The 27,311-nt window shown below is 42.4% G+C and overlaps 1 protein-coding gene across 6 annotated transcripts in view; it reads left to right on the top strand.

The window, feature by feature from the left end:
- The window catches only part of Sema6a (sema domain, transmembrane domain (TM), and cytoplasmic domain, (semaphorin) 6A), a 124,318-nt gene extending 98,496 nt beyond the window's left edge, over positions 1–25,822 (top strand). For 3 of the 6 annotated variants that reach the window (XM_005376538.2, XM_005376537.2, XM_005376540.2), the window contains 2 exons: positions 4,943–5,107; positions 23,757–25,822. In XM_005376538.2, the coding sequence (XP_005376595.1) occupies positions 4,943–5,107; positions 23,757–24,955 (1,364 nt within the window). In that variant the 3' untranslated portion in view covers positions 24,956–25,822. The other 3 variants (XM_013506973.1, XM_005376541.2, XM_013506976.1) reach the window with 3 other exon arrangements.
- The last annotated feature ends 1,489 nt before the right edge of the window (positions 25,823–27,311 follow it).

Genomic DNA, 27,311 nt, shown 5'->3' with positions numbered 1-27,311 from the left:
TTCTTAAAGTCACTCATGCTGTGATAGTTTGTAGTTTTCATTCCTAAATATCACAAACCAGCTTCTTTGTTGCTTCAGGGCCCCAATTCACTAAAATTATTTATAGATTTCATGATGCTTCAAAAAAAAAAATCACTCTGCTTATATAAGATAGTTGTTGGAGACTGAGTCCTAAATTTTTAATCCATATAACATGAAATATGCCAACCTTCAGGAATTCGGATATTTAATGAGCTCTTGAGGGAGAAAAAACTGCTTTTTGACATAAGTGTATCCAAAATAAAAAGAATAGTGCTTATAACTAGTAAACTATAGCTCTTCAGCCGATAGAGCGTACTATTCCCAAGAATCCTGGCTCTTGGGACAGTACCATCCACAGGGGAAAATCTACACAAGGTACAGACACCAGGTTCTTATTAGGCAAAATTTTTCTATATAGCATGAAATCTGGCCATCGAAATTTAAGCTCAGAACTAGTATGAATATTTAAATATATTTTCAGTGAGATTTCTTCAGAATGTATACAAGGAAGAGTGACACGGTGGAAATAATATGCAAACAGGATTTATTCCATTGTCCTGGTCTGAGATACATAAGCACACTATCAAACAAAACTACTAAGTCCAGAAACAGAATATTCTGAACTCTTTATATGAAAAGTGTAGCCGTTCCGTTTATATTTCTGAAAGTACCTTGAATATTTATTCAGATAAACTATTAATGTGTTATTTTTAAAAATAATATGAAAAACATCTGTGTGATGACAAATGTAACTATTCACATTTTAATGGGACTATTAATTCAGCCACTTAGTTCGTGAGTTTAAGATATGCAATGAAGTAATAGTTATAGCATAGTCTTTAAATAGATAAGTAGGCAAGAAAGGAAGGGGAAATTAAAAGAAAGAAAAGGAAAAGATAAGAAAGCAGTGTACATTTGGATCTGAAGAAGCAATTCAAGATGCCCACAGATGCGTTCAGCAACTCTATGTAAACTTTCATTCTTTGTGTTGATTAGCGTACATGAAAACCCTCTTTGAAACCTTAAAGATTGTCTTTAAGCGAGCTCTACAGTATGGAAAATTGTCTCGTTTCTCCTGACCCACCACCTTGAGAAATGAGGCCGAGGGGAGCAGAAGAGCCTGCAGAGCCCATCCATGCTTAACATTCTCTCAGCCACAAGCACTCTGAACTCCAAAGACAGATGAGAGTTGCTCGGAAAGGAAATGTCATCTCCCTTAGCCTTGGCCTTCAGAAAGAAAACCCACTGAGCATCTGCTCTTTTCCAATATCATACTTTGCAATCATTTCCTATAACTGAGTAATCTATCAGATACCGAGAAATCTTGAAACTAATTGAACCAGCAACCTCGTCAGCATTCATCAGTTATACTAATATCAAACCACGGGATGCTTTTTAATAACAACAAAAAATCACTCTCCGAGCTTCTGATCTCTCTTTTCCTTTTCAAAGGAAAAACACTGATTAAATCTTCTGTATTAACCCTATAGTGGACAATGCCCCTTTTTTCCTCAGCTTTTGACCTGTAGTTTTTGTGATGAAATTAAGAGTTGGGATTTTCCTTGTGAAGTACTTAGCTGATTAATTGGCCATTAAAATGAGGGATGATTCCCACAGTATTTACAAAAATATGGGAAGTTTTTTTGTATCTACAAACTGCTACAAGAGATATCTATAGTGATTCATAAACTCAGACGAGATTTCATTCATTCATTTGGCAATATATGCCGAGTGCTTGTTCTGTGCCAGGCAGTGAACTAGGTGCTATGCTTGTAACATCAAACAAAGGATCAAACTGCTGCTTTTTAGGAGCACTAATATAGACAAGGAAGCCAATCTCAAAGTCCAAAGTGCATGCATGCAGTTTCTAGCCGTGTCCTTGCACGTCCTGGGCTGTGGCTAAGTGCAGGTCCACAGCGCAAGCCATAGAGCTGGAACGGCTTGCTTTAGGAAAGGGGATCACTGCACTAGATCAGGCAAACTTTCTGTAGGCAAAAACTCAGCAAATGTAAAAACCCTTTTTAGTGAATTGGACCCTGATTATTTTCCTTCTCTCTTTTTCTCTGTATTTAGTAACTCTTGTATATTTAACTGCCCATAACCATTTTTAATGCTTTTCAGTAGCCTGAAAGCTCTCTAACATCTAGACTCACAATAACTTGTAGATATAGAGAAACTATACAATGCAGTAAACTTTGTCGTGTGTGTAGTACTGGGTACTGGGAATTGAGCCCAGGCCTTCTCCCTAAGTTATACTCCAACCTTTTTAAATGATATTATTTTGAAGCAAGATCTCACTAAGTTGCCCAGGCTGAGCTCAAACTTGCCATCCTCCTGCATCAGCCTCCCAGAGTGCTGCAATTGTAGGTATTCACCAACCCTTGCGGCTCTAAAATTAACTTTTAAGTATTATTTATATCTTCATATTTTAATTATAATATAGCGTAAGCTCCATTGATTAAAATGTGATGTTCCTTTTGCACTGACAAGATAAAAATACTAAATTGCAAATATATTGACATGCAATACCATATCCACAAAGGATTGCCTATTTTTGTAGTGATATGTCATGCCCTTAAGCAATGCATAAAAATAATAGAGCCTCTAAAGTCAAATTATAAGAAGGAGTACAAGTGGTTTCCTTATAACTTTTTAAGCTTGGAAAGGCAATAATAATATTCATCTTGACTTCAAGCTAAGGACTACTTCTTACTGGTATTTTTCTGTGGTGGTTCTCTGTTTAATTCTCCACTGGCACGTGTTCTAGTATCCTAAAGCACAAGTTTAGAGACTACAAACCTCACATTGATCTATGTATTTTTTTTTTTTTGAGTAAATGAGATGCATGGTTTCTCTAGATTTACATATAGAAAACAGAGATGTGGTGGGTATTAGACTAACACTTCAGTGATAGGAAGAAGCTGATTTCTCGCTTTTGTGTAAAACATTTTCCTACCTAACTACCATCTGGTCCACATTAATTTCCTCTCATAGCCATAGCTTTCCATTACCGATGAGTTTTCCATGTATTTGCAGCATATGGTCCAGGAAATCTTTCTACAGAGAATGTGTCCCTTAGGCACATATTTCCCTTAGATTACCATATTAAGAAATGTTTTCCCCAAACCATACTTATGGCATTACCATAAAATTGCCCCTTGAACACAGTTAAATTGAAAGTGCTCAAAATGCGTCTCATTTCAGGTAAAAAAAAAAAATCTTGCTACTTGAAGGGAAAATTTTTTTTTCTTGCTCCCTTTCCCTAGCTCCCTAAAAGCTATTTATAATTGCTTATGCAGGGCACTGAATTCTCTGACCGTACATTTCATTTGCGTAGTCTTAAATATATGAGTGAAAAATAGATTTTATATTTTAGACTTCAATGTAGGCAAGGAGGAGATAAGGAAATTCTTTATTTCCATTTCTTAGGCTCATTTCCCTGCCCCTGTTCTCTTATCAGTATTATGAAATGAAATGTGAGATCAGAAAGACAAAAATAAAGAGTCTAAAATCAAGCATTCCTTGAGTCCTAAATGAACATATTTTTAGCAGTGGGATGTGAAGCAGACTATTTTCAACAAAGCGGATGTTTGAAGCTGTAGAAGGCGCACCAGTTCTGCCTAGAAAGGGACCTCTTAAATGTTACCAAAGCTTTGTGGTGGCATTTAAGTGTGGTGTTCCCAGAGAAACATCATAACTTAGACAAGCCACTTGGCTTGCTTTTCCCTGCTAAGCAAATTTTAGGATAAAAATATGTTGTCTGTTGTTTGCAGTACGGAATCTTTTACAAATCCAGCTTCCAATAATTATGCATTCCCTGTCTTTCTGGGGGCATTTTATTCATCATGTATATGGTAATCACATCTTGAGGCTGGAAGTTTGAGAGTTGTTGAATCTGTCCTACTTTCTACCAAAGATGCTGTTTACACAAGCACAGTTGTCCTGATGTCTTTTTAAAAATTGTTCAAGAGGCTGCTATAGGCAAGAAGGTTTAACACACCAAATCACAGAGAGGTTATGTTTTATTTCCGCTGAAGAGGACGGGTTATAGGGCTCCTTTAAAGCGTTGTGTCAACCTAGGCCAAAGCACCTGATACAATCTGCACTTAATCTTGTGAAGTGGTGGAGGCTGACTACAAGTGTGGTAACAGGGAGCATCCACAGTGTCTGCCGTAGCTCCCGGCCTCGTCCTTCTGCTGCCCTTATCCTGTAGCAGGGCACTCCTTCGACTCGTGTCAATGAGACCCCAAAAATGTGTCTCATAAATAGAAATCTTGAGGTGGCGTGCACAGTCATAATTCTGTGTATCATTTGAAGTCCCTGTTCCAGTGCGAAGCGGTAGGTGCAGATCTCTTTGGAAGGCAGGAGCTCTTCGAACAGGGAGTGCTGTGAAGTTGAGTTGACACAGATTAGACACACTGTGGAGCTTCCCCACAAAGGCTCAGGATGAGTTTTTCGGGTGGAGAGAGGCCCACCGATTACTATACCGCCGCATCAGTCACAGGGTCCTCAGAGTGAACACATCCTGTGTTTAAGGCTGCCATGGGACCTAGAGAAGACATCTATGACTGTGCATTTAGTGTGGATTAGGCTGTGCTAGATGCTTTCACTATGTGAGACTTTATCTTCCCAACACTGGGAAGTATCTGTTCCCGCTGTGTCCACAGAGGGAGGAGTTAAGTGATTCCCAGGACTTACTCAGCACATGGCTGACAGAGGACCTGGCTCTTCATCACCTGACTCACTAACTACGCCTTTGGCTGAACACACCATGTTCCCTACCACCCGCGAGCCTTGTCTTTGCTAGGGCCACATCCTCTTGGTCTGACAGCCAACATGAGTGTCCCACCTCCTGGCCTCTCAGCAAAGCGAATGTGGGTCTTGGTGATATTTCCCCTAACTGTATTTGTGATGACAACAGGGCACGCCAGTTCCCTCTTGCCCAGCACCACCACGTCAGATTCGGCGGCTCAGGAGGGGTATGAGTCTAGGGGAGAATTGCTGGACTGGAAGGATCTGCTCGATTCACCCGGCAACACAGACCCTTTGGGGGCAGTGTCTTCCCATAATCACCAAGACAAGAAGGGTAAGGCCTTGGACATGCCTCTTCCTTTGGGGGGAGAGGGAGGGAACAGTGAAGAGGACTGTGAGACTGCTTCCAGCTGAACCCCAGCAGCGTTTAGGGACCCTGCAGGGTGGTACGATTGGATGCTTGGCAGAAAAGACTGCAACTCAACTTTATGCTCGGCTTGATCCTAAATTACTCCCTGACCGAGGAGAAACTACACAAAACAAACGGCCCATCCTCTGAGCTTCTTGCACCTAGGTGTGTGGCTTGGCCCGAACAGATGCTGGCTCCTGAGACCCCCTTCCTCTCTTCTGAGTCTCATGCTGTGAGTTTTGTACCTTTTTTCCCACCCTAACATGGTGGAGTGCTGTGCAGGCTTTGGCAAGTGAATATGCTTGAAGTAAAAGCCCATTGATCAGGGAGTTAAGAAATAGCAGGGCAAAGACTTCTCTGGCTGGAAACATTTCTCCATCTCACATGGTGCAGAATTTGAATAGAGCCGTGGTCCTCAGACTACTGTAATTGCCCTTAGAGGCCAGCAGCTGAAACAAAAATATGTTATTTAATCAAGCAGAATTGCTATGCATTTGAAATGGAAAGGAAGCCACACTGAATGAAAGGGACTCCACTGTGAACTGTCCCACATTCCCCTTCGCTTTCTTCGCTTGGCTGCAGACAGGAAATGTCATCTCTCCTCTTGCCATTCGCTGCTTCTGGAAACACATCCTACTTCGGCTGCAGCTGCATCCAAAGAGGCCTTTACTTGTCCAGAAAACAGCCCTGTAAATCAGAGAGTGAAAAGCCCAGTTATGTTGCTGAGCTGTTTCCCCCCATTCAGAATTGTTTACTTCTATATGTTTTCAAGAGTTCCCTCTAAGCTGAGGTTTGCGTTCTGAGGGCAGTGTAGCCACTGTGACCCTTGGAAGACAGCCTCTGCCGTGCCCTCTCCCAGAATTCCCTGCACCTGTATCTGCATCTTTACTTTAGTAGAATACTTGCTGTGCAGATGCTTATGCTAAATTTTCATCCTCTTTTTTTTTTCTCTTGCTTCTCTTCCTCTGAGAGCGTTGTGCACTCGGCTGCCCTACTTCCAGTTCCTCAATGTAAAGATTTGCCACCTTTATCATGTTCTTAAGCATGGCCCCTTCACTGATGTTGTTATTCTATAGAATTCCTTTTCTTAGTATGCCCTGCTGCAAATCTATTTAAAGGAAGCGGGTCACGTTATTCTCCTCAGCCTCTCCAAGTCAGCCTCTCTGTTTTAACCAAACTGAAAAAGCAAATGATGAGGACAAACGCCTGACAAGCCACAAGCCCTAGCATGAGCCTTCGTTTGTGATGTGTGGTTCCAAACCCAAGATGGGTCGGTCGGTCTTGGCTCTGTTCTCAAGAAGAGGCAACTCAGTAAAAAACACTTTGTCTTTGCCCACTATGATTTTCTGGAACAGTCTTTCCGGTAAAGCATTATATATATTAACCAGATTTCTATCCGTTGGTTGCAGTCATTTTCCTCTCACCTCGCTGACTGGGGTGGCATGGATTTTCTCCAGTCGTTAACTCCCCTAAGGAAGGCAGTTCTCAAAGAGTGCAATTAACGCTTGGATAGGTTGTTTTAAACTTCAGCATTGTGCATTCTCTCGGCTCTCACTATGAATACTGACAAAGCTGGAAGCAGTCTACACATTGTCAAACAATGGTGGCAGAGGCGATTGCATGGGTGTGTGACATGCTCACTGTTTTGTGCACTCCTTGCCTTGCCCTATCAACGTGGAGCTTGATTTCTGATGACTGACTGTGTGATGGGGCAATGTCAATGAGTTGTGATGCAGAAATTCTTAAAAAATGATACAGCTCAATGTTCCTTTTACCATGATTTTGATTTCCATTTTGCTCTGAATTATTTTCTGTTTACTATTCATGATTTATTTCAAACTTTCGTTTTGCCAAGCACTGTGCAGTCCTACTTGGCAATGGTGTTATTCTGTTGGAAAAGTCTTTTCCTGTTCTGACTCATTGTGACAACCCTTAACTTGAATCAGTCCGTGATCCCCTTGCTTTTTCATCCCCTGATGTTGATGCCTCAATGATGTCACATCCGTGTGTGTGCATCTTCTGGGATGCAGGAGTTCCATGGGTCTCTGAGGGCTTCTGATGGGTGCTCTCTTCACTGGGCCGATCTTCTCATGGAAATGTGACATTTGTGTGCTCCAGCTTTGGGAACTAAATATACTCTGGAATTGTTTCTAAAATACCACACATTTCCCTGCTAAGCAGAAAATGTGTCTGCTGACCAGCTAGCTGAGAAGGAGTCAAGTGTCCAATGCCCTTTTCATTTTGGCCACTGAAAAAGAGCCAGAGCACAAAATAAGCCCAACAGCTCCACTCTGCAGATCTGCTGACTGCCACTTGGCTGCTTTGTCACCCTTCATCCTTTGGATAATTCTGCACTTCCAGAGTATGTTTGCTTGCCTATTTCTTTCTTTTCCTTGCTATGTCTTTTGTCCTGATTTAATCCTGTCCGTCCCTCATATTCTGTCAAAGCACTGTCCTCACCTTGCAGTCTAACCCACTTCTGCTGCCATTGTTCTTAGCCTCTCCATTTCAAAATAATACACTCAAGCCCCCCGTCCCTCTGTGGAGTGTTCCAAGGCTCTTTCCTTCTACCGCGAGTAGAGTTCAGACACTGTGTTAGTATACAGTAGCACTAACAAAGCATGAGGACCAACCTGCAAAGCGTGCAGAAGAGGCATTATCACAGAAAGTGAAATAATCTTCTTGCTCAGTAACTGGCCTCGCCCTTCATTACCCTACTAGCCTTGTCTAATATCTCTTGTCCTTGCTGCTTTTCTTTAAAATTGCCTGATGTCTTTCAAGCCCTGGATTCATTAGTAAAAACACAGCCAACTCTTCTGTGTTATCTCTGCGTCCCTAGATTTCTGCACCCTCAAGCGCTAGCCCTTTAATCACCAGGCTGATAAATTAGATGCAGCCCTGACTACTTTTTTTCCTGGTTTTGCCACATTTAAAGAATATATTTATTCATCCAATAGCTATTGAGGTGGTAATTTATTTTTAGATCTGGTTTATTCCCAACCATCCCTCCCCACAGCAAGGGAATGAGGGCTGAGGGGTTAAGTTTTGTTTTTGATGTTAAATAATACTGAGAACGTCAGTAGCCACTCATTGCTCTGGTTTCTTATGAAAAGCAATGATACTATAAAACTCGATTTCCAAAAGGAATGTAGGATACGTGAGGAAGTCAGCCATGTAGAAGGTTGCCAGGACTGCTGTGGGACATAAATTTAAAATGGAAATGTTGATGGTGGTCATAAAAATAAATAAAAAACAGTATATTTTTATATACATAAAAACAAATACCAAACAGAGGAAAACCTGCTGCTTCAGACTTTATAGAGTTCTTGTGAGTTCTCTGAAAACAGATGAAATAGTAAATATGGAAAGAGATGTTCTAATCTGATAAGAAATCTCAGAATTATGTGTATATATTTTGGGAGATCTTTAAAGTAAGACACTATCACATGATTACATTTAGTCTAGAAGATATCATCCTTATGGACAAGGAAAAATGGAGAAACAAAATCCAAATTGGAGGCTAAGTGAATAATTTAAACTAAAATGTACAGTAAACATTGACTATGTTTTAATCATTGTACAAGCTATTTGTGTAAGCAATTTTTACTTGGAAGAATAATCCAATAAGATTTATAAGGGCTATAAAGGATAATGAATATATTGTCCATGCTTCATAACAATCCTAAATGGAGTTATATGAATCACAGAGTTTATCAACAATCCTCTTTATAGTCAATTATGTATTCTATGAATGCGCTGTAGCCCACAACAGTATTGCCTCCAAATGGCATTGACAATTTGCACCTTTCACAGGAGGACTTAAGTGTCACATGTCCTTAAAAACATTGAGTCACATGGTGGGACTTCATTCCTTTTTCATTCCTCTTTCAATCTTCTTGCTTATGTCAAGGAATAAGTCTTAGATTGCTACTCCGTCATTTACAACTCAGTCAACTTGTTACCATTCCTGTTTGACAAAGAAAACAAAAAATAGGACTTGAACTGGTGCTTTATCCTGCAGCCACTTAATTAAAGTTAACTGAAAGCAGAATAATGTTATTTTTCTGGGTACCTCCTATGAAAAGTGACATTGTTTCCATTTAGGCAATGATACAAAGTTTCCATTTGAAATTTACTTTAAGGTTATGTAAGTAAAATATGAAGAAAATACTACAGGTGCTCCTAGGAATATGAAATTGTCACATAAACAATATGGTATGTGAGACTCACTGGTAGGATTGAAATTTTGGTATTAGTACGTGATAGAAATTTAAGTTACACCGCTCTAGAATGATTAAAGGAAGATTAAACTACTGCCAAGAACTTCACCTCTGATACTCAGAAGAAGGAGATTTGATGACCGCCATGCCTGCCGTTGACTGCGCCCTGCAGAGCCATGTGAACGCACTTCTCAGTCTGAGTTTCCAATCAGCCAATCTAGTGCTATTCTGTTTTCTTTTCCAGCTGCCGAGTTTTATGATTGGGGAGAGGAAGTTTGGTCAAGTAGGAATTTGAAGTAAAATGAATTTAAACTAAAAAGAAATTAGCCACTCTCGGCTTATTAAGCATCTGGTATGTTTTCTATGCACACCAACAGCAAGCACCCTATGCTTGTAGCTAGTTATCGCCCACACGCGGGCCAAGCGGAAGCTTACCTGAGGCACTTCTGTTTCTCATCTGCCTTCCTGGTACCCACGAGAACTCCAGCGCTGCAGAGTTCCCCTGCCCTGACAGGACCCTGCACTTCCCCCTTCTCCCGTTCCCTCTTTGCCTGCTCTGAGTCCCACACCCAGGGAGCCAGGCTTGCTGTAATAACAGATGAGGAAATCTGAGTATAGTTGGTAACAGAGTCTAACTCTAACTACTCTTGCATTTAGTGTTCTCCTATGCTTAAAGTCTCCCAAGTTTGGCATTTTCAAGCATCCCAGTTCTCCAATGAGGAAGGGTATTTCCTAGCTCCTGTCAAGTCATATGTAAGCCACTTTATGTACAGGGAAAATTATTCCTGATGTCATTAATGCAGAAAGGAAAACAGATTTCTTTTGTGGGCTCCTGAAGTTGGACTAAATTCTCTGCCATTTCTGCAGTAACATTACTGTAATGAAATATTTTCTGAGGCATCTTAAGCAAAATTTATCACTGGTTCTGTAGTGTGATTCAGATGCCAGTGAGTTCAGGGCTACACTGGTGATAGATATAGATCCTATATCTACAGGAACTACCAAACCGCCAGACAGACAAAGTGCAAAGAGACATGAAAGCAAAGCAGATGCCTTATGACCACCACCGTCTCTGTGAACAAGGCAGAAGAGTGCACAGCAGATGTGAGGAAAACGTGCTGGACAGCAGAAGGCAGCTCAGCTGGACATAGTGAGGAAAGAACACTCCGAGTCAGGGTCCTTAGTGTTCAGTACCAGCCAATAGCAGTAATACAGCACTAGATAAGGAGGATGAGGAAACAGGCTGTTGGGTATCGGATTCCTATTTAAGTATTCACCAAAATGCTAGCAAAGTCTGCCTTTGTTCTTTTGAGTACCTCAATCTTTATTAAAAATAGAAACACTTAAGTTCATACAGGTTTTCCTAGTAAAACAAATAGTATAATAACCATTTTTAGGTGTGATAGCAGAGCAAGACCATACTGTGGAGATTTCCCAGAGAGGGTTTCTGTCTTATTGGGAGTCCTGTAGTGGGAAGAGGGGGCCCTTACTTGCACTTATGAGAAGTTAACCAAACCACGTAGAAAAGATGTCCAGTCAGATGCAAAGGGCATTAAGAGAGAAGGAACTGAATACCGTTGTTTCAAGAACCCTTTTGAATTATGGTTCATTTATCTGTTTTGGAGTGTGAGAGAGGAAGTATCCTGCAAAATTCATAAGGAATTTAGTGTATAAGCTGTTGACAAGGATGGACAGTAAAAAAAGAAAAAAAAAACACAAAATTTAGTCTGTTATTCTTTTATTTGTAAACTGTGCTTTACCTCCCCTATGGAGATTTAATATCATTTTTGAAGCTCTCTCTTAAACTGTTTTCACCTCTAAAAGTTCTGAGAGCATGTAAAGAGTGTTTGTGGGAGTCATTAGAAATACGTAGTTGGGAAAAAGAAGAGGAGCTTGCTGGGTAAAATACAATATGTGAAGTTAAATTTAAATTTCAGATACACCTAGATACTTTCTTTAAATATTTAGGTGTAGCTGAATAATTCTTAGTGTAAGCATATTCCAAAGATTGCATGGGACATGCAATACTCTAAAACATCACTGTTTATGGGAAATTTAGATTTAAGGAAGTATTCTGTATGTTTTCTCTACCTGAATCTCACTGAAGAGGTTGTTGATAACTTACTCAGTGAGGATATGATATCTAGTCTCTACATCATACTTGCCCTTTAAACTCTTGGAAATCTACAATAATGTTACCGTATCAGAGGCATTTAAGTAAAAAAATTCATTCCATGAAAAACATTCACATCATATTTAATTTCAGAAAATATGCACTTAGAGCTGTGCATATGTTTGAAATGTGATAAGGAGATGATCGCTGGGAGCACTCTTTCAGAAGCCACTTTTCTGCTCAGAAATCAAATTGTTACTGCACAGGATGCTGTTAAAACTACTGCTTCTTTTTAATTTTATATCATTTCAGTTTTTGTCTACTCTCTGTTAACCACATGTATTTTTTGACCTCATTTTCATTGTTTTGGAAAAAAGAGCAAAAATCCAAAAAGCGCTAGGAAATAATAGTTTAATGATGGTCATGATAACCCTACTCTGCAAAAGTGACCAAGCATGACCTTTCCTTGCTTTGTTCGTGCATTCAGCAGACACTCAGCCAACATGCGCTGTCTGTAGACCTGACCTTGAGAGCCACGGAAGATACAGGTTAGAACTCAATTTAAACCTTCAGTCAAGTAGCTTACAGAACAGGTACGCAAGTGGCCCCTCTGCCTGTGCACCTGCTGGAGCAGAGGGAAGCCTGGCAGCAGAAGTCAGTGATAAAGAGGTAGGCAGAGAGCTGAGGGAGCACAGGGAAGCAGGACTGGCCCAGGTAGGGGGCAGTGAAGGACAAGTTGGATTTCTGTGGCAGAAGGAGTAAGATTGGCATTCCAACTGAATTGCTGCATGACCAGGACACACTCCTGGCAAAAGCGCAGCATATGATGCTGAAGAGACAGGCAGTGCAAAGTGACCAAAGTGATAAAGTATCCGGAAGGCCAGGATGGAGACTGAAATGGAATACTGTGTAGGTAATATATTGCAAGCTGGTTATTTAATCAAAGGAGGTTGTTGGTTACAGACATATACACAATAAATTTGAGTAGTGGAATTTTGTGTCAATTCTTAATCTAAAGTATCGGCTACTACAGCTTACTGACCTTTTCCTGGTAAATGCCCTTGCCAAACTAGACTTTATCCCAAGTAAAGCCCCAAGCAAGCTAAACTCTAAACCATAACTCCTGTCACTTTGGTTTGAACACTGCCATTCACAGCTTATGACAGGTGTTTCTCAGCTTCCTCCGATTTTTCAATCAGGGTGGTTGAAAAAGACATGATAATATAACCTAGGGTGCTAGCCTTTGTTTTTACTATATTATTTCTTTGTCATCTGCCAGAAAAAGTCTGTGTGTGGTCTCTGATTTTTTCTTTGAAGGACTGGGAAAAATGATAGAGCAGGCAGGTCTGGTGCTGGCCCCTGAGCAGATGCGCAGGAGTCTCCCCCTGCAAGCGTGTGGGGCAGAGGCTGCCTGGGTGGAAGCTGTAATTGTTCCTTCAGGAGTGCAGGCATGGGTGTAGATTGGATCTAGTTAATTTTGTATCCTCTTGACAACTTGCTGGATTTATCTAAGGTCTTGATAAGATTATTGTGGAAAGGGTGGAAGAGAAAAAAAGTTAAATGTCAGCCGCGTAAGAAAGCTGTTTCATCTCCCTGTCTGCCTGAAGTGCACACTAATATTTAAATTTTCCAGGGATATCCACTAAACCTCTTATTCTTCATCTATGATCTATCCATTTCCTCAAAAACTGGAGGACTTAAATTATGATTGTGGAGAACTTTTGCTTTTAAATCAGCATCTTAAATCTCAGGGTATTAAAAAATCACCCTCTAGATAATGCTTCGTACCTTTAATCCACAGCTCCTTTTTCATCCATACCATTCTTGACATTTTGCCTCTACCCTTTTCCCCCATTCTCTTTTATTTTTTATTCTCTTCCATCTTTTGTACAAAAGCACACACAATGACAAAGTTTTCTGACAGCCGAATGGAACTTTCAAGGACTAAAGTGATGAGATTAGGCCTGATCTTATTAACTGAACATCTGGAATAGTTACAAACTGCACTTTAATTGATCCAATTGCACTGTGTACATCTAGATTCTATTTTCTCCTCATTGTAAAATTATAAAGGTCAATTTATAGTGTGGATGCTGTGCAATAATAGAAAAATAATATTAAGTTTGTCTCAAAGTTTTTTCATAGTGGAGTTTCATGAAGTATCATTGATTTTGGTTTTAAGGCTTATTAGATGTCTTACTTCATAAACCTCATTGTTTCTTTGACTAGTCTACAAGAAGGTAGCTTTCTGAAGAAAGCATCTCTTTTCTTTAACATTACTTATGAGAATGGTCTCCAACTCTGTAGGCCTTGCTCAGAATATATAATACATGAACTGCCCTAAAGAGAAATGGGGTGAAATTTTTGTGTTCATTTGCTGATCCCAAGGAGATGGAGGCTGTGAAGTAAAGGATAAACCCTTGCAAAGTGGATGGCTACTGGAGGAACTGAGAGAAAACACATAAATTTCACTGTTTTAAACCCCAGAAAGGCTGTGAAGTGAATTGGTTAGAGTCAGGAATAGTGGGAACACAGCAGGTGGAATCTTAGTTGGTGTCAGAAAGCCAATTACAGGCAATATGAAGGTTTGTCATCCTCACTATTTCTTAAGTTCTTCCAGGTTTTCCATTTGGGAATTATCGTTGTAAAATTATTCATTTTTGGTAGGGTAATAGGAATTCTCTGACTCCGATTCTTTTTTTAATTTCATATTTTTGAAAAGATGCATTCTTTTTAACACATATCTACAATGTTCCTCACTGAAAGTGAAGTCCGAGACAGCCATTATAAATTGTATAGACATAATTGAAGTGCAGCGTAGACACCAACAATACTTCATTAGGAGGAAAATGATGTTGAGAAATTTATAGAGCTGCAGACTGCATTATGCCTAACCTTTTGGACATATTAAAGTATGTCATTTCCAGTCCTGTAGGCTCTCATTATTCATAAATAATAGATAACACTGGACACAATCATCTGACATTTGTTAAGGTAATAAATACACCCTAAGTGCTGACGGGTCTTGCACTCCAGGATTTAAAAGCACACAACCGAAACTTTATGGAACTTAAAAATCTCTTATGTAATCCTGTGGATTTGCAGGTTCAGTTCAGCTCAGCAGATTGGAAGTGCCAAGTTCTGTTGAGTGCACTCTGATGCTAGGTACTTTTATTATTACTAAGCAGGGCTTGTGCATGGAGAAGGAAACATGGGTTCACATTGCTCCTCTTAGTCTAGAATATGAAAAAGAAGAACTTTCCTGAGTTTCTGTTTCTCTTACCTGGTGAGACAAGGGGAAAAGATTTTTGCATTCCTTGACCCATTCTTAGTATTGCTTAAGGAGATTCTGTTGAGGTGACATCACACATAAAGATGGCTGCTGTACTGGTGATGGCACATGTAAAGATGGCTGCTGTACTGGTGACGTCACACGTAAAGATGGCTGCTGTACCCAGAGGTGGTGCCATAGACATACAACTTCTTCTGCTCCTGGGACCCACTCATGACTGGGCCCATCCACTTTAGGACATATCTGAATTCTCCAATTCCCACGATTACCTAGTGGCCACTGCTAAAGAGAAGGGGAGCATCAGAATTCCCCTCATCATCCCAGGTTGAATAACATGACCCAGGCATCTTTCTAGTACCTTTGGTGCTAGCAAATTGGGTTAACTTTGGGTCATAGGCCATACTTTGGTCAGGTACCAAGAGAAAGTGTGAGAGATTTGATTGTTGATTCCAATTAAGAAGCATCAGCTTTTTCTTCTTTGTGAGAGCCTGACACCAAGTGTGGAAATTATCCATGTTACACAGTGAGGACTCATGCTTTGGACACCCAGGAAGATGTGGCACATTAATTTGTTATAAATTTCCCAAGTCAGTTTGGAAGTCGGGATAGCCATTGCCTCAGTGGTGTCTGAGGTTGGACAATAGAGCCAAAAACCTGTGGGCATTGTCTAGAATATTATCAGTGTCATTGATGCAGTGCTTCTCAAGCTTTAGTGAATGTAAGAATCTCCTGAAGGCCTTCCAGGTTCTGGGTCCCACGCAAAGATTCTGATGCAGGTGTAGGTAATACCTAAGGGTTTGTTGTTTCTAACAGGCTCCAGATGAAACTAATGGTGAGTGGCACTGACTAAAAACACTTCCCATGTTGCTAACAGGTTCTTCTGAATCTTACTAGTCAAGATTTTGCTTTGAGTATTTCTATATCCTCAGTTTTCTGTTCTTGACTAACACAATGGAGCCCTACAAAGTGGGATACTGCTCCAGGTAGGCAACTTATCAGAAATTCTAGAAGTACTGCCCTTTTGTTATTAAGTGTCAACGTGTTTCCTGCATAATACCAACTGCTTTCCATGCGCTCATTTATTTAGCCTGTATTATCCTTCCATCAGCACTCATGGCATAGCCAGCTCTCCTGGGCTTTAGAGATTGAGTGACATGCCCAAGGTCCCACAGCCATTTGTCTATAGAGCAAAGATTCAAATCTAGGACTTTAGAATCTCAAAATTTGTGTTCTTAACCAGTAACACCTAGCCTCATCTTTGACCTGAACCTCATGAGTTATATTTCTGGCAAGTTTAAGTTGGTAATTTTAATTGTGTTAATACGTGTTTCATCATATTTGTTTTATTTTTGCTTTGTACAGAAAAGGCACTGCAAATATCCAAACAATTATCTAAATTTAACGATTTTATGAGGAGACTTCCTATTTCATTGTGTAGCTTTTTAATGCTTTGTGAAAGAGTAAAGGAAGAAGATAGGATGGGGAAGTTGGAAAACAGAAACATTTCATCTGGTTTCAGAAATCATTCAGATGCTGAGTTTCCCATCTCATTTAGGAAAGCAAAAAAAAAAAAAAAACCTAAGGCAGGAAAATAAACCTAGAAAATTTGCAAATCTTAGTTAATCTCAAAAGCAATTACCTTCACAAGGACAGTAACCATTTGAAACACAGAAACACCGAGCGGCATTCCAGGGCACGGATTATAAAACATGTCCTGTTATGATCCTGGATCTAGACATTAACCCATGCTCTGGATGTACTCCCCGCGGGCAGCACCAAGTCTAAACACTGTAGGAACAGAGAACCAAGAACAGGTCAGAGAACTAAGCTCAGGGAAGCTGCTCCTAAAACATGCCATCTGGTGAGTCTCACCTGCATTCTCCCTTCCCTCCCTGTGATGCACCCCGACCAAACTGCGTCAGCTTCAGAGGCAGTAGAACTGGAAGTGGATTTATCTGCAGACAGACACAGGAAGCATCATTCAGTGCGTGAGTTTTTCATTCATTTCTGGACCAAGGATATTAAACAGCCAGACTTAGGAAGCTGCCTCTACTTCAGCATGGTTAGTCACTAACTTTAATCTTAAAGTCCATGTTCTCTCAGGAGAGAACCTAATCTATAAACAGGCAGGGGGAAGAAAATTAAAAACTCAAAGGAAAAGCGTAGTGCGAGCCCATTCCCATGGCTGCTGGAGGCTCCGTTTATTCCTACCATCTGGCTCACACTGTGCCCTAAGACAAGAAGAAGGCTGCTTCCTGCCAAGATAACCACGGCGAGCTCCCATTTCGCTTTCAGTGTGGTCATCTCGACTGGCTGGGTGTGGCTTTGGGAGTAAATTGTCTCCAGTTGGGGCCCCCCACTCATTTTCTCCCCTTCGTACATAGGGAGTACAGTGGGCCCTGTGTGGTTGGCTGCGGCGATGCTTGGCTGGGGATTCGTTCATTCATTCCCATTGCCTCGCAGGGCTGTGAGGCTGGCGTTTTATTGCAAGAAGATTTTCAAACAAGAAAAATGGGGTTGTTAGATCCCATTCACCCAAGTTGTTATGAGGATTTCAAGGAAATTGCAGGCTTGTCTTACTATAAAGCAGAATCATGAGTCTATTTTTAGGGGCTCCTACTCTGGGGCTTTTCTTGGTATTTTGCCATCTTTCTTAGCTCTCAGACCCAACATAAACCCTCTCCGGCTCAGTGGTGGAGGAAGTGTCCATCCTCCTCTTTGCCTTTGCATGTTTCTCTAAAGGACACAGAGAGGCTTTGTTGTCTTTGTGGTCACCGGGTCCGCTTCACACAGATGCCTATTAATCACTTCGCTATGCAGACAGACGCATCCATCATATCTCGGGAGCACAGACCAGCCAGGCCAGGAGCAGGGCCGGGAGGCGCAAGTGCACACTTAACCGTTTCCATTACTGGCTGTGGGCTCTCACGTTTAGAGAGGTATTTGGGGTTAGGGGTGAGGAGGGCTCTTCCTTGGTGTTTGGCTCAATAGGTGCAATTGATTTTATATATTGCTGTTTGTTTTGCTTGCTATAGGACAGAGCATCACCCCTGTGTAGGGAGCAGGGGATAAATATACTTTAAGGTTGAGAGCATTAATCATAAAAACAGTAACAGGCTAGTTCTGTTATTGATGCAAAGGTACTGACTTTGAAACCAGTAGTTTTTTAATAATTGTTTCAGTGTGGAGCAGAGCAAAGTCAGCTTTCTCAGGCAAGAAGATCCTTGAAATTGTAGGTAAATTGGCTGAGAACTTTTCTTCCAAAACTAACAGACCTTCTAAACATCTTATGTTAGTAATTTAAGGCTGTTTATAACCTTCTCCCAGTATTCTTTCTAGCTTGTGTTATTGATTCATTCATACTTTCTTCTACTATTGGTTTAACAGGCATTTCCTGAGCCTCTTTATGCCTGGGCATTCCACAGTGAGTCCTTCTGTCTTAGAGCAGTCTGGGTGAGAAAAATCCCTACATGGTATCTGATGAGCAGTAGGTAGAGGGAGGGCAGAGCTGTGGGGACATTTGTAGAAGGAAGTGCTCACTGATCTGAGAAGTGGAAAAAGGCTTCTTTGGAAGGTGAAACCTAGAAAGATATAGACTCATGTGCAGTTTCAGTGGCTGGGGTATTCCAGGGCACCGGAAGCTGGCTCACACCTGGCACGTGGAGGAGACTGGAAGGTAACCAGAGCCGTCACCATTACCACGCACGTGTTTCCCCTTGCTGCCAGGCTTTTAGCAGCCCTCCCACCAGCCCGTTGGTTTGTTGGTTTGTGTTGCTTTTTCGCTCCTGTTGAAATCCTGTGTATCTTTGAGGCTTAGCTCAAATACCGTCGCCTAGAAAGAGTTGACACCCAGTGACTGAGGTAGAGAAACAACCCGTTTCATCACACTCCTGCACTGTGGATGGAGCTGTGTGCAAGCGCCTCCCTTCTGCCGGTTTGCGCATCTCGCTCCTTTATCACTGCCAGCGCCTGGCACAGTGGTTTACTCTGCTCAGTAAATGTTTGCTAAGGGCAGCTCCAGGGATGCTTGGAACCGAAACCTTGTCATACCAGGAGAGTAATAGCAAAGACACCAAGAGAATCACAGTCTTAAGTTGGGCGACAGCATCATTTTGAGAACAAACTGTCCCAGAACCTGGTGCTAGACCCCTGACCCATGCACCAGCTGAGCAGTTACAGTTCCATAAGCAAAGCTACCTAAGGCTATATTTTTTAAATAAAGAATTTGAGGTTTGATTTTGCAGAATTCATTAACTGTTTCATGAGCGGAAAATTCAGAACTGTATCAGACTTCCTCATAAAGTTCATAATGGTTCTCATTTTGAATTACATGTTGCAGGGCTTTAGGGGCAGAGTTGTTTATAATTTTCTTGGCTTTGGCCTCTTAAGATCTTCAGACTACCGTACTGAGGCCTCCTGGCAGCATCCGAAAACTCTCGCTTAAGAGGGGAAAATGCACTGCAGATTCTGCTCTGAGTTCTGCCAATTTAAAGCGTGATTTCAGAGAAATCTCTCAGCCATTGTGCGCCTTGCTTCCTGCACAGGAAGGTGGAAAGAATAATCATTTAGCACCTCATGATGGTGAGAAATAGCTGGTGGTTAATGAATCAATCCAAAGGATTTTTCAGAAACTATTTTCATTACTAATGCCCCATTTTCCGTTGGTGAAAGCAGAAGGCCCAGAGGTGGGCAGAAGAAGGCTTTGGAACAGCCCAGGGCAGGGAAGCCTCCTCTGACTGTTCCCGCTGCGGGTTAGGGACGCTCAGCAGGGGAGTGAAGCGCCCAACAAAGGCTTCCACTCACCAAGGGCTCCCGCGCAGCACCCAGAGCAAAGAGCAAAGCGGCACCAAACCTCCCAGTTGTTGCATTTTGCCCATGGCAAAGATGCATTTGTCTTAAATTTTTCAATTCTACTGGAGCACTCCATTACTACAAATAACCATTTACCCTCCTTGGCTCTTTAAGAATCATCCCAGAACCAATTTTTGTTCATTTCTTAAAATAGTTTCTTATTTTTCAATAAATATTGAGCACCTTTAAATTTTTTTGTCCAATCCATGGTACTATTAAAATTCTATTGCATGATTAGAGATATAAGTCCTTTGTGACATCAAAAGCCAAATTACAGTCACTTCTAGAGTTTACAAGTGCATTTAAAGTGTCTTTAAATATATTGAAAATCCATGTACTCAACAATTATTTATTTAGCTGCACTGCTATCAACTGTGGGGACGGCCAGAGATACAAATACAAACACTCTATTTCTGCCCTCAAGGAGCTGACTATAGGATTATTGCTCTGCAGGGAATCATGATTACTGTGTCTTTCTCAATAATTTTTAATTACAATATTTCAAAATTCAAGACCTGTAGGAAGCCCGGAAACAGAAGCGTTCTTTGATGTTGTCTCAGCATCTCTTCTGTTTGACCACACTGGGACAGAGAAGAACGTGTCTGCCTTTCACCCCTGCAAGATCGCTAGAGTCACCCAGAGAGCTGTGACTGTCCCTCAGCGGCTGGCACTTACTTTTGTGGCTTCTTTTGACCACTAGATTTGTCCAGCAAACATCAGCATTTAAGTGCTTCCCTAGTCTTTATTTCACTTGATTCTTCTAACACTCAGTAAGGCAGTAAGCTTGTGTTAACCCCACCTTACAGATTAAAACTGAGGCCCACAGATGAGGCCCTTGGCAAAAAGTCACCCAGTTTGAAATAGGAGCTTGGGACTGAGGCCCTCCCTGGTGTGGCTTTGCTCAGCACTGCTGAGGCTCTCAGGTAAGCCTGTTGTGTTCTGTCCTTCACAGTGGCCAGACTACAGAGTTGATTTGATCATTTTCATGAATGATCCTTTTCTCTTTTACATGATGTGAGCAGAAAGCTCTAAGTTTGGAAAGCATTTCCAAGAATAATGCTTACCTTCTTCCACTGCACTTTCAGTTTATTCTCTGGGCTCTTTCTAACTTTGGGTGAGGGGTTTCTGAATTTGCAAGTCTACAAGATGAAGAGATACAGAAAGGTTTTTAAGGGCATTATTTACATAACAAAATGAGGTTGAAAAAACTATCTGAGACACCGTCTTCCTGAAAGGTCAGATTCTACTTGACTTGTTAACAGCCAAAACTCTGAAGTCAAATGTCATCCGCTAGAAGTCTTTTCCCAGAGAAAGAGCAAATGGTTTCCAGGAGTCTAAGGTAGCTAAGGAGCTCCAGGCATGAAAGCAGAAAGGTGGCTGGGAGCTAAAAGGTTAGGAAGCAATGGATAAACTTGAGAGCTTCGCAGTTTTCCAGTGAAACCAATAAATGGCTCTAGCCTTGTTATGGCATCAAAGGCTTGGTGTGTTCGGCTGTTTGCCAAGAGCCAATGTTGAGAGGCAAGGAGTTAGTAGCAACAGAAATTTCTTGCTGTGAGCTAGGTGACAGGAAGCTGGGGGACCACCTCATCCTACAAGGCCGTCTTCCTACCAGGCTATTTCAGAGCAGTTTGTATATAGAAGATTGGTGACCCCAGATGGGTCAGCACCTACTGGCCAGATCGCATACATCTGCCTTGAATCGCCTGGTCATGAAACAAGTTTTGGTTTTGCAGATCTCAAGAATAATTATCATTATTTCCTTTGGCTATTCTTGCTGCTGTTTACCCACGTAGAGTTCTGGATATATTACACAATAGACTGGGTGATCACTCAACATTAAAAATATTTACCTGGTGACTTTAGAAGACAAGAGTCAGGTGAGAGTTAAATAGGGAGTTGGCGTGAGATCTAAGATGGCAATTTAAACTGTAGAGTACCAAAGTCGGGTGAAGACAGCTTCCTTTTATAACTAAACATAATTGGGGAAGATACACCTCAGCCACCCAGCACGGTTGTCTGAAAGTATACCATGAAATATCCATTGCCATGAAAAATAGTACCTATTCTCCATCATCTGTGGTTGCCTGGCGGGGTTAGAGCCACTGAGCTCACCAATTCTGTAAGGAAAATAAAATCCATTTTATTCACAGGTGTGCGTTTTTGTGCAGTTGTGTAGGTGTTTTTAAAAAAGAGGTTCAATAGAACCCATAACAATCAAAAGTGAAGGAAAATCAGTTGCTATTTTAGCAAAACAACAAGGAAATGCAAATTTTAGGAAGAAACTTTCATTAGCACATTTTCTTGGCTGACTAGATATTAAACTATATTTGAATGCAAGATACTCCACTGTGTAAAGAGCGCTATACACAAAAGGTGTGAAATATAGGTGGATTTTTGCTTCTTGGTTTCTACCTCTTAAAAGATGATGAAGATAGATATGGAAATACTTGAAAAGTGTCATGTTTGGAAATTATTCAGTATCTTACCACCTTAAACACTTTCCTTAGGGTGACTGCCTTTCATCACCAAGGGTATTTGTTTAATCACAGAATGTTTTTTCTCAAGAGATTGTGCTGCTTCTATTTATGCTACCTGAAGTCACAATCCTTTGTCACAGGACAATCATTTCTACAGCAACCAAGCGTAATGTCACAATTGAGAGAAGGATCCTTTAGAAAAAAGAATGTAATCTTCAGGCTAAGGTTTCTGGGTTTTAAAACCATCTCTCCCGTAATCAAAATATTTTAGTAAAAACCCCCACAACAAGGCTGCATTTCTTCAAGGTCTCAGCTGTGATATTAAGGAAGAAATATTTTTTTTCAGCAGAAGTTTAAGGGTTGTACGTTGTGGGTTTGGGAAGGGGTAGAGGTTTTTTTAATTCACTTCATTCTAATTCTGTGCCACTGATACCTGTCAGTAAAATACATTAAACATGTTCCAGAAATAGTTGATTTAGTGGATGAAATATGTGTCTCCTGAGACAAAAGAAGGTACATTTTCTGTCTTCCTATCATTTCCATAATAGGAATAATATTTACATTTCCTCAGCCTGTGCAGTGCTTCTAATGTATTCATGTTCTTTCACTCTCTAGAGGCAGGAATTGAGGTATTTGAGATTTTATTTTTTTTAGCTACTGCATCAAGCACTTAGGATCTGACAGTTGTGACGTGTATTCTCAGTCGGCATTAAAAAATAAAAGCTTCAGTGTTTGCATGTGATTAGAGTGGCTCAGCTTGGTGGCTGATTAAGCAGGAATGGGAAAGCAACTTCCTTCGGAAGCACAGCATCTTGGTTAATGTAGTGTAAGGTTATAGACGGGCAGAGTCACATAGTTTTTATTAAATTGAAAGGAGCAGCTCTGCTGAAGAGCCTCACAGTGACAGCAAACTCTAAGCATAATAACGGGACTTGGCACTTCTCAAACCCACGAATGGGTTGGAGCTCCCCAATGATCTTTTTTCCTATATCTCAACCCCAACATTCCATTCAAATATTCAGCATAGATGCCCTAAATTTTGGGATGCAAAGTAAGCATAAATGTTGCAATCTGTGAGCTTTAGCTCTTTTCTTTTGCTGCAAATGACATATAGCCTTCGTTCCCTAATCCTTTGAAAAGCACTTTTCTCCAGACAGAAACCCTGGTGCTACAAGAAGTCCTCAGAAAGGAGCCCAGCTGGAAGCCTGGGGTGTTGTACGATTTGTCCATTTAACATGCGTATAATTGTTGCCTCTTACTCTAAATATAAAATATCTGTTACTGTAATTCTATAGGGAGAGAGTGGAAAGAGATGAAAAGAAAGAGAGATATTTTGTCAACCAAAACCTGCCATGTTCCATGGAGTGCAGCTAACTGGAAAAAGCCTGTGTTAGGGAGAGCAACAAACACAAATGAGGCAATAAAGGAAGTCAATTTCCCTAGGTGGGGCCAGGATGGGGAGGGTTAGTTAGTTAATGTTTGGCAAGCTGCACCCCGAAGACAGCTATGCAGAGGTGCTATTGTCCCTTTTACTGTTATTAATTCACAGGGTGGATGCCAAACAGCAGTGAGCCTCGCAGTTGCTTTCATTTCTGAACACCTTATGCAATGTCTGTTGCAGGAGTGATTCGGGAAAGTTACCTCAAAGGACACGACCAGCTCGTTCCTGTCACCCTCCTGGCCATCGCGGTGATTCTGGCGTTTGTCACGGGGGCCGTTTTCTCGGGCATCGTTGTGTATTGTGTCTGTGATCACCGGCGCAAGGACGTGGCAACAGTGCAGCGTAAGGAGAAAGAGCTCACCCACTCACGCCGGGGATCCATGAGCAGCGTGACCAAGCTCAGCGGCCTCTTTGGGGACACTCAGTCCAAGGACCCGAAGCCAGAGGCCATCCTCACACCACTCATGCACAACGGCAAACTCGCCACGCCCGGCAACACAACCAAAATGCTCATTAAAGCTGACCAGCACCACATGGACCTGACAGCCTTGCCCACGCCCGAGTCCACCCCGACACTGCAGCAGAAGCGGAAGCCCAGCCGCGGCAGCCGCGAGTGGGAAAGGAACCAGAACCTCATCAATGCCTGCACAAAGGACATGCCCCCCATGGGCTCCCCTGTGATCCCCACAGACCTGCCCCTCCGGGCTTCCCCTAGCCACATCCCCAGCGTGGTGGTCCTGCCTATCACGCAGCAGGGCTACCAGCATGAGTACGTGGACCAGCCCAAAATGAGCGAGGTGGCCCAGATGGCACTGGAGGACCAGGCCGCCACCCTGGAGTATAAGACCATCAAGGAGCATCTCAGCAGCAAGAGTCCCAATCACGGGGTGAATCTCGTGGAGAACCTGGACAGCCTGCCCCCCAAAGTTCCGCAGCGCGAGGCCTCCCTGGGCCCTCCGGGGGCCTCCCTGTCTCAGAACAGCCTGAGCAAGCGTCTGGAGATGCACCACTCCTCTTCCTACGGGCTTGACTATAAGAGGAGCTACCCCACGAACTCGCTCACGAGAAGCCACCAGGCCACCACTCTCAAAAGAAACAATACTAACTCCTCCAACTCCTCCCACCTGTCCCGAAACCAGAGCTTTGGCAGGGGAGACAACCCGCCCCCTGCCCCACAGAGAGTGGACTCCATCCAGGTGCACAGCTCCCAGCCCGCCGGCCAGGCTGTGACTGTCTCGAGGCAGCCCAGCCTCAACGCCTACAACTCACTGACAAGGCCGGGGCTGAAGCGCACACCCTCGCTGAAGCCGGACGTCCCCCCCAAGCCTTCCTTTGCCCCCCTTTCCACATCCATGAAGCCCAACGACGCGTGTACATAATGCCGGGGGGAGGGGTCAGGAGTCGAATCAGCAGGCAAGGCGAATCACCGCTGGCTCAGCGAGGTTCTCCACTGCCTGGAGCACACACCAGACCGGGAAGCCCGAGGCAGCGCTGAGGACACGGGCCTCCTCTCTGGGACACGGGGGTTCTCTCAAAAATTGGGCCACAAGGTTTGGTGAAGGTTTGCAGCAGCGGGACTCACCTCCATTCTCCTGCACTCCCCCACACCCTACAGCAGGTCGGACCCACGAGAGACTTCAGTTATCATCACAGACATGAGCCAAAAGCACATGCCCACCCCGCTTCCCATGCGCGCACACACATACACACGCACTCACACACACATGCCCCCCACAAACACGTGCACACACGCACACACACACACACAGGTGAACAGCTATCACAACATTTCGTCCATGACTGCACGGAACACTGCCCCCATCCCCCCGGGCTAGCGTTCCCAACTGCAAAACACAGAACATGTTTTTAAAAATCATGAAAATTTAAAAAGACAAAAAATAAAGAATTCATTGATAATTCTAACTCAGACTTTAACAATGGCAGAAGTTTACTATGCGCAGATACTGTGAAATGCCCGTCAGTGTTACAGCAGGTCGATGCCGTGCTGGGCGACTATGTCATAGATTTCTGCTCTCTTTTAATGAAATAACGTGACCGTTAACGCAAGTAACTCTATTTATTGTTCACTTTCTTTTTCCTTAAGGAAAGGACTCTTCCACATATCATCCTGCGGACAGCTCTTCTGAAGCCCCTTGAAAGTTAAAACTATTTAACGTGAAATCCATTAACTGGAATAATTGAGTTTCTTTATTTTTACAATAAATTCACTGAGTAAATAAGTTGAAGCTGGAATTCTGAGCTTTGTTTGGTTGAACTGTCTGGTTTGTAGCTGAAGGAAAGAGTTAGGAGGGGAATATTTATTTAAATCTACCAGTTAATTTGCTGGTCAGGTCTCTGGCCTATAACATGCAAAAAATTAATTAGTTTAAAAGTCCTTCCGGATCCTAACTTCTAAGCAACCAGGAGGGAAACGTCCAGCATGGCACACCCTCTCCTGTTGGTGCCAACATGGCTTTATCCGTGGTTCCTACCTTTTGTGAAGGCACCAGCTTGTGATACGCCATCTCATTTCACCTTGCATGTGAGACAGCAAATAAAATCCACAAACGGTGTGAACTAATTAATATGCTGGCTGCTACCTTGCATAAATTAATCATTTGATCACACGGGTTTTTTGTGGGTTACATCTGTGAATAGCCTGTTTTCCACATGTAAATTTGTGCCTTACACCCTGAGTTGTGTACACTTGTAAACTGTTATTATGGTCAACTTTTCCTTCCTTCTGAAATAAACGCAGATATTTATTGAATCCTCCCTCCTTCCCACCCGCACTCCAGCCCTCGGGAAGATTGGAGTCCAGCAGATAGAAGAATGCAGTAGTGATGGTTGGAATGCGGCAGCCTGGGAATGCTAGGTGGACCCACAACCTCCGTGTCACACTGCCTTCTAATCGCGCCAACCTGACCTGCCCTTTAGCTGTGCTGCCACACCGGACCCCGGTGCAGTGGGTGCTGATCTCCATCCTCCAGAGCTCTCTTTGTCCCTTCTATTCTCAGTCATTTCAATACGGTGACATCCTCACTAGCCAGTGGCAAAGGGACTAACGCCCCATTCCTCTTTCCTGCTGTGTCCACTGGCTGCAGAACACGGTCATGCGGCTGGGCTGCACCTGGGGCATCTCTGAGCTTAAGCCACGTGCACAGCACGTGCAGCAGGGCACAGAGACAGCACAGAAAGAGCAGACAGGCTGGTCCCTGCTGTCGTGAATAACACAAAGGGCAAAGATGACCACCACAGTGCAGCAAAAACGGTGACTGGGGCAAAAGGCTTTTTTTTTTTTTGTAACTTCTTTATAGTTTGGTTATTGTTTGTAAAGGGTTAGGAGGGAATGGCCTGTGATTCTCTCCCCTTGGTTCCCTTTGTTGGAGCACACAAAAGGGACTTTGGTTTACTTTATCACCAACAAAAGACATGTCCACATACTGTAAACTGTGAGTATTGTTGTCAGTTGTTAGCAGTTGCTTTCTTTTAAGAAGTTAAACAGTATATTTGGTGGTTGCTTTGTCTCTGTATCTCCAGTTTGATCTTCTGGGTTTAGTTTTGTCTTTAGAAATAAAAAATTTTTTAAAACCTTCAGAAAAAAACCGACGAGGACAGTTTGGAGCTGGTTGGTGAAAAAGCGGTGCCTTCCTAATCAGCGCGTTCACCCGGAGATCTGAGCACGCACCGAAGGATGGGGTCCAGCTCTGTCCCAACAGTCCCCGCGGTTTTACT

Source organism: Chinchilla lanigera, unplaced genomic scaffold, assembly GCF_000276665.1.
Source record: "Chinchilla lanigera isolate Chin_1 unplaced genomic scaffold, ChiLan1.0 scaffold00007, whole genome shotgun sequence".
Taxonomy (NCBI): domain Eukaryota; kingdom Metazoa; phylum Chordata; class Mammalia; order Rodentia; family Chinchillidae; genus Chinchilla; species Chinchilla lanigera.
The sequence above is the reverse complement of the archived record's forward strand: the minus strand, read 5'-3'. Positions and strand labels throughout refer to the sequence as shown.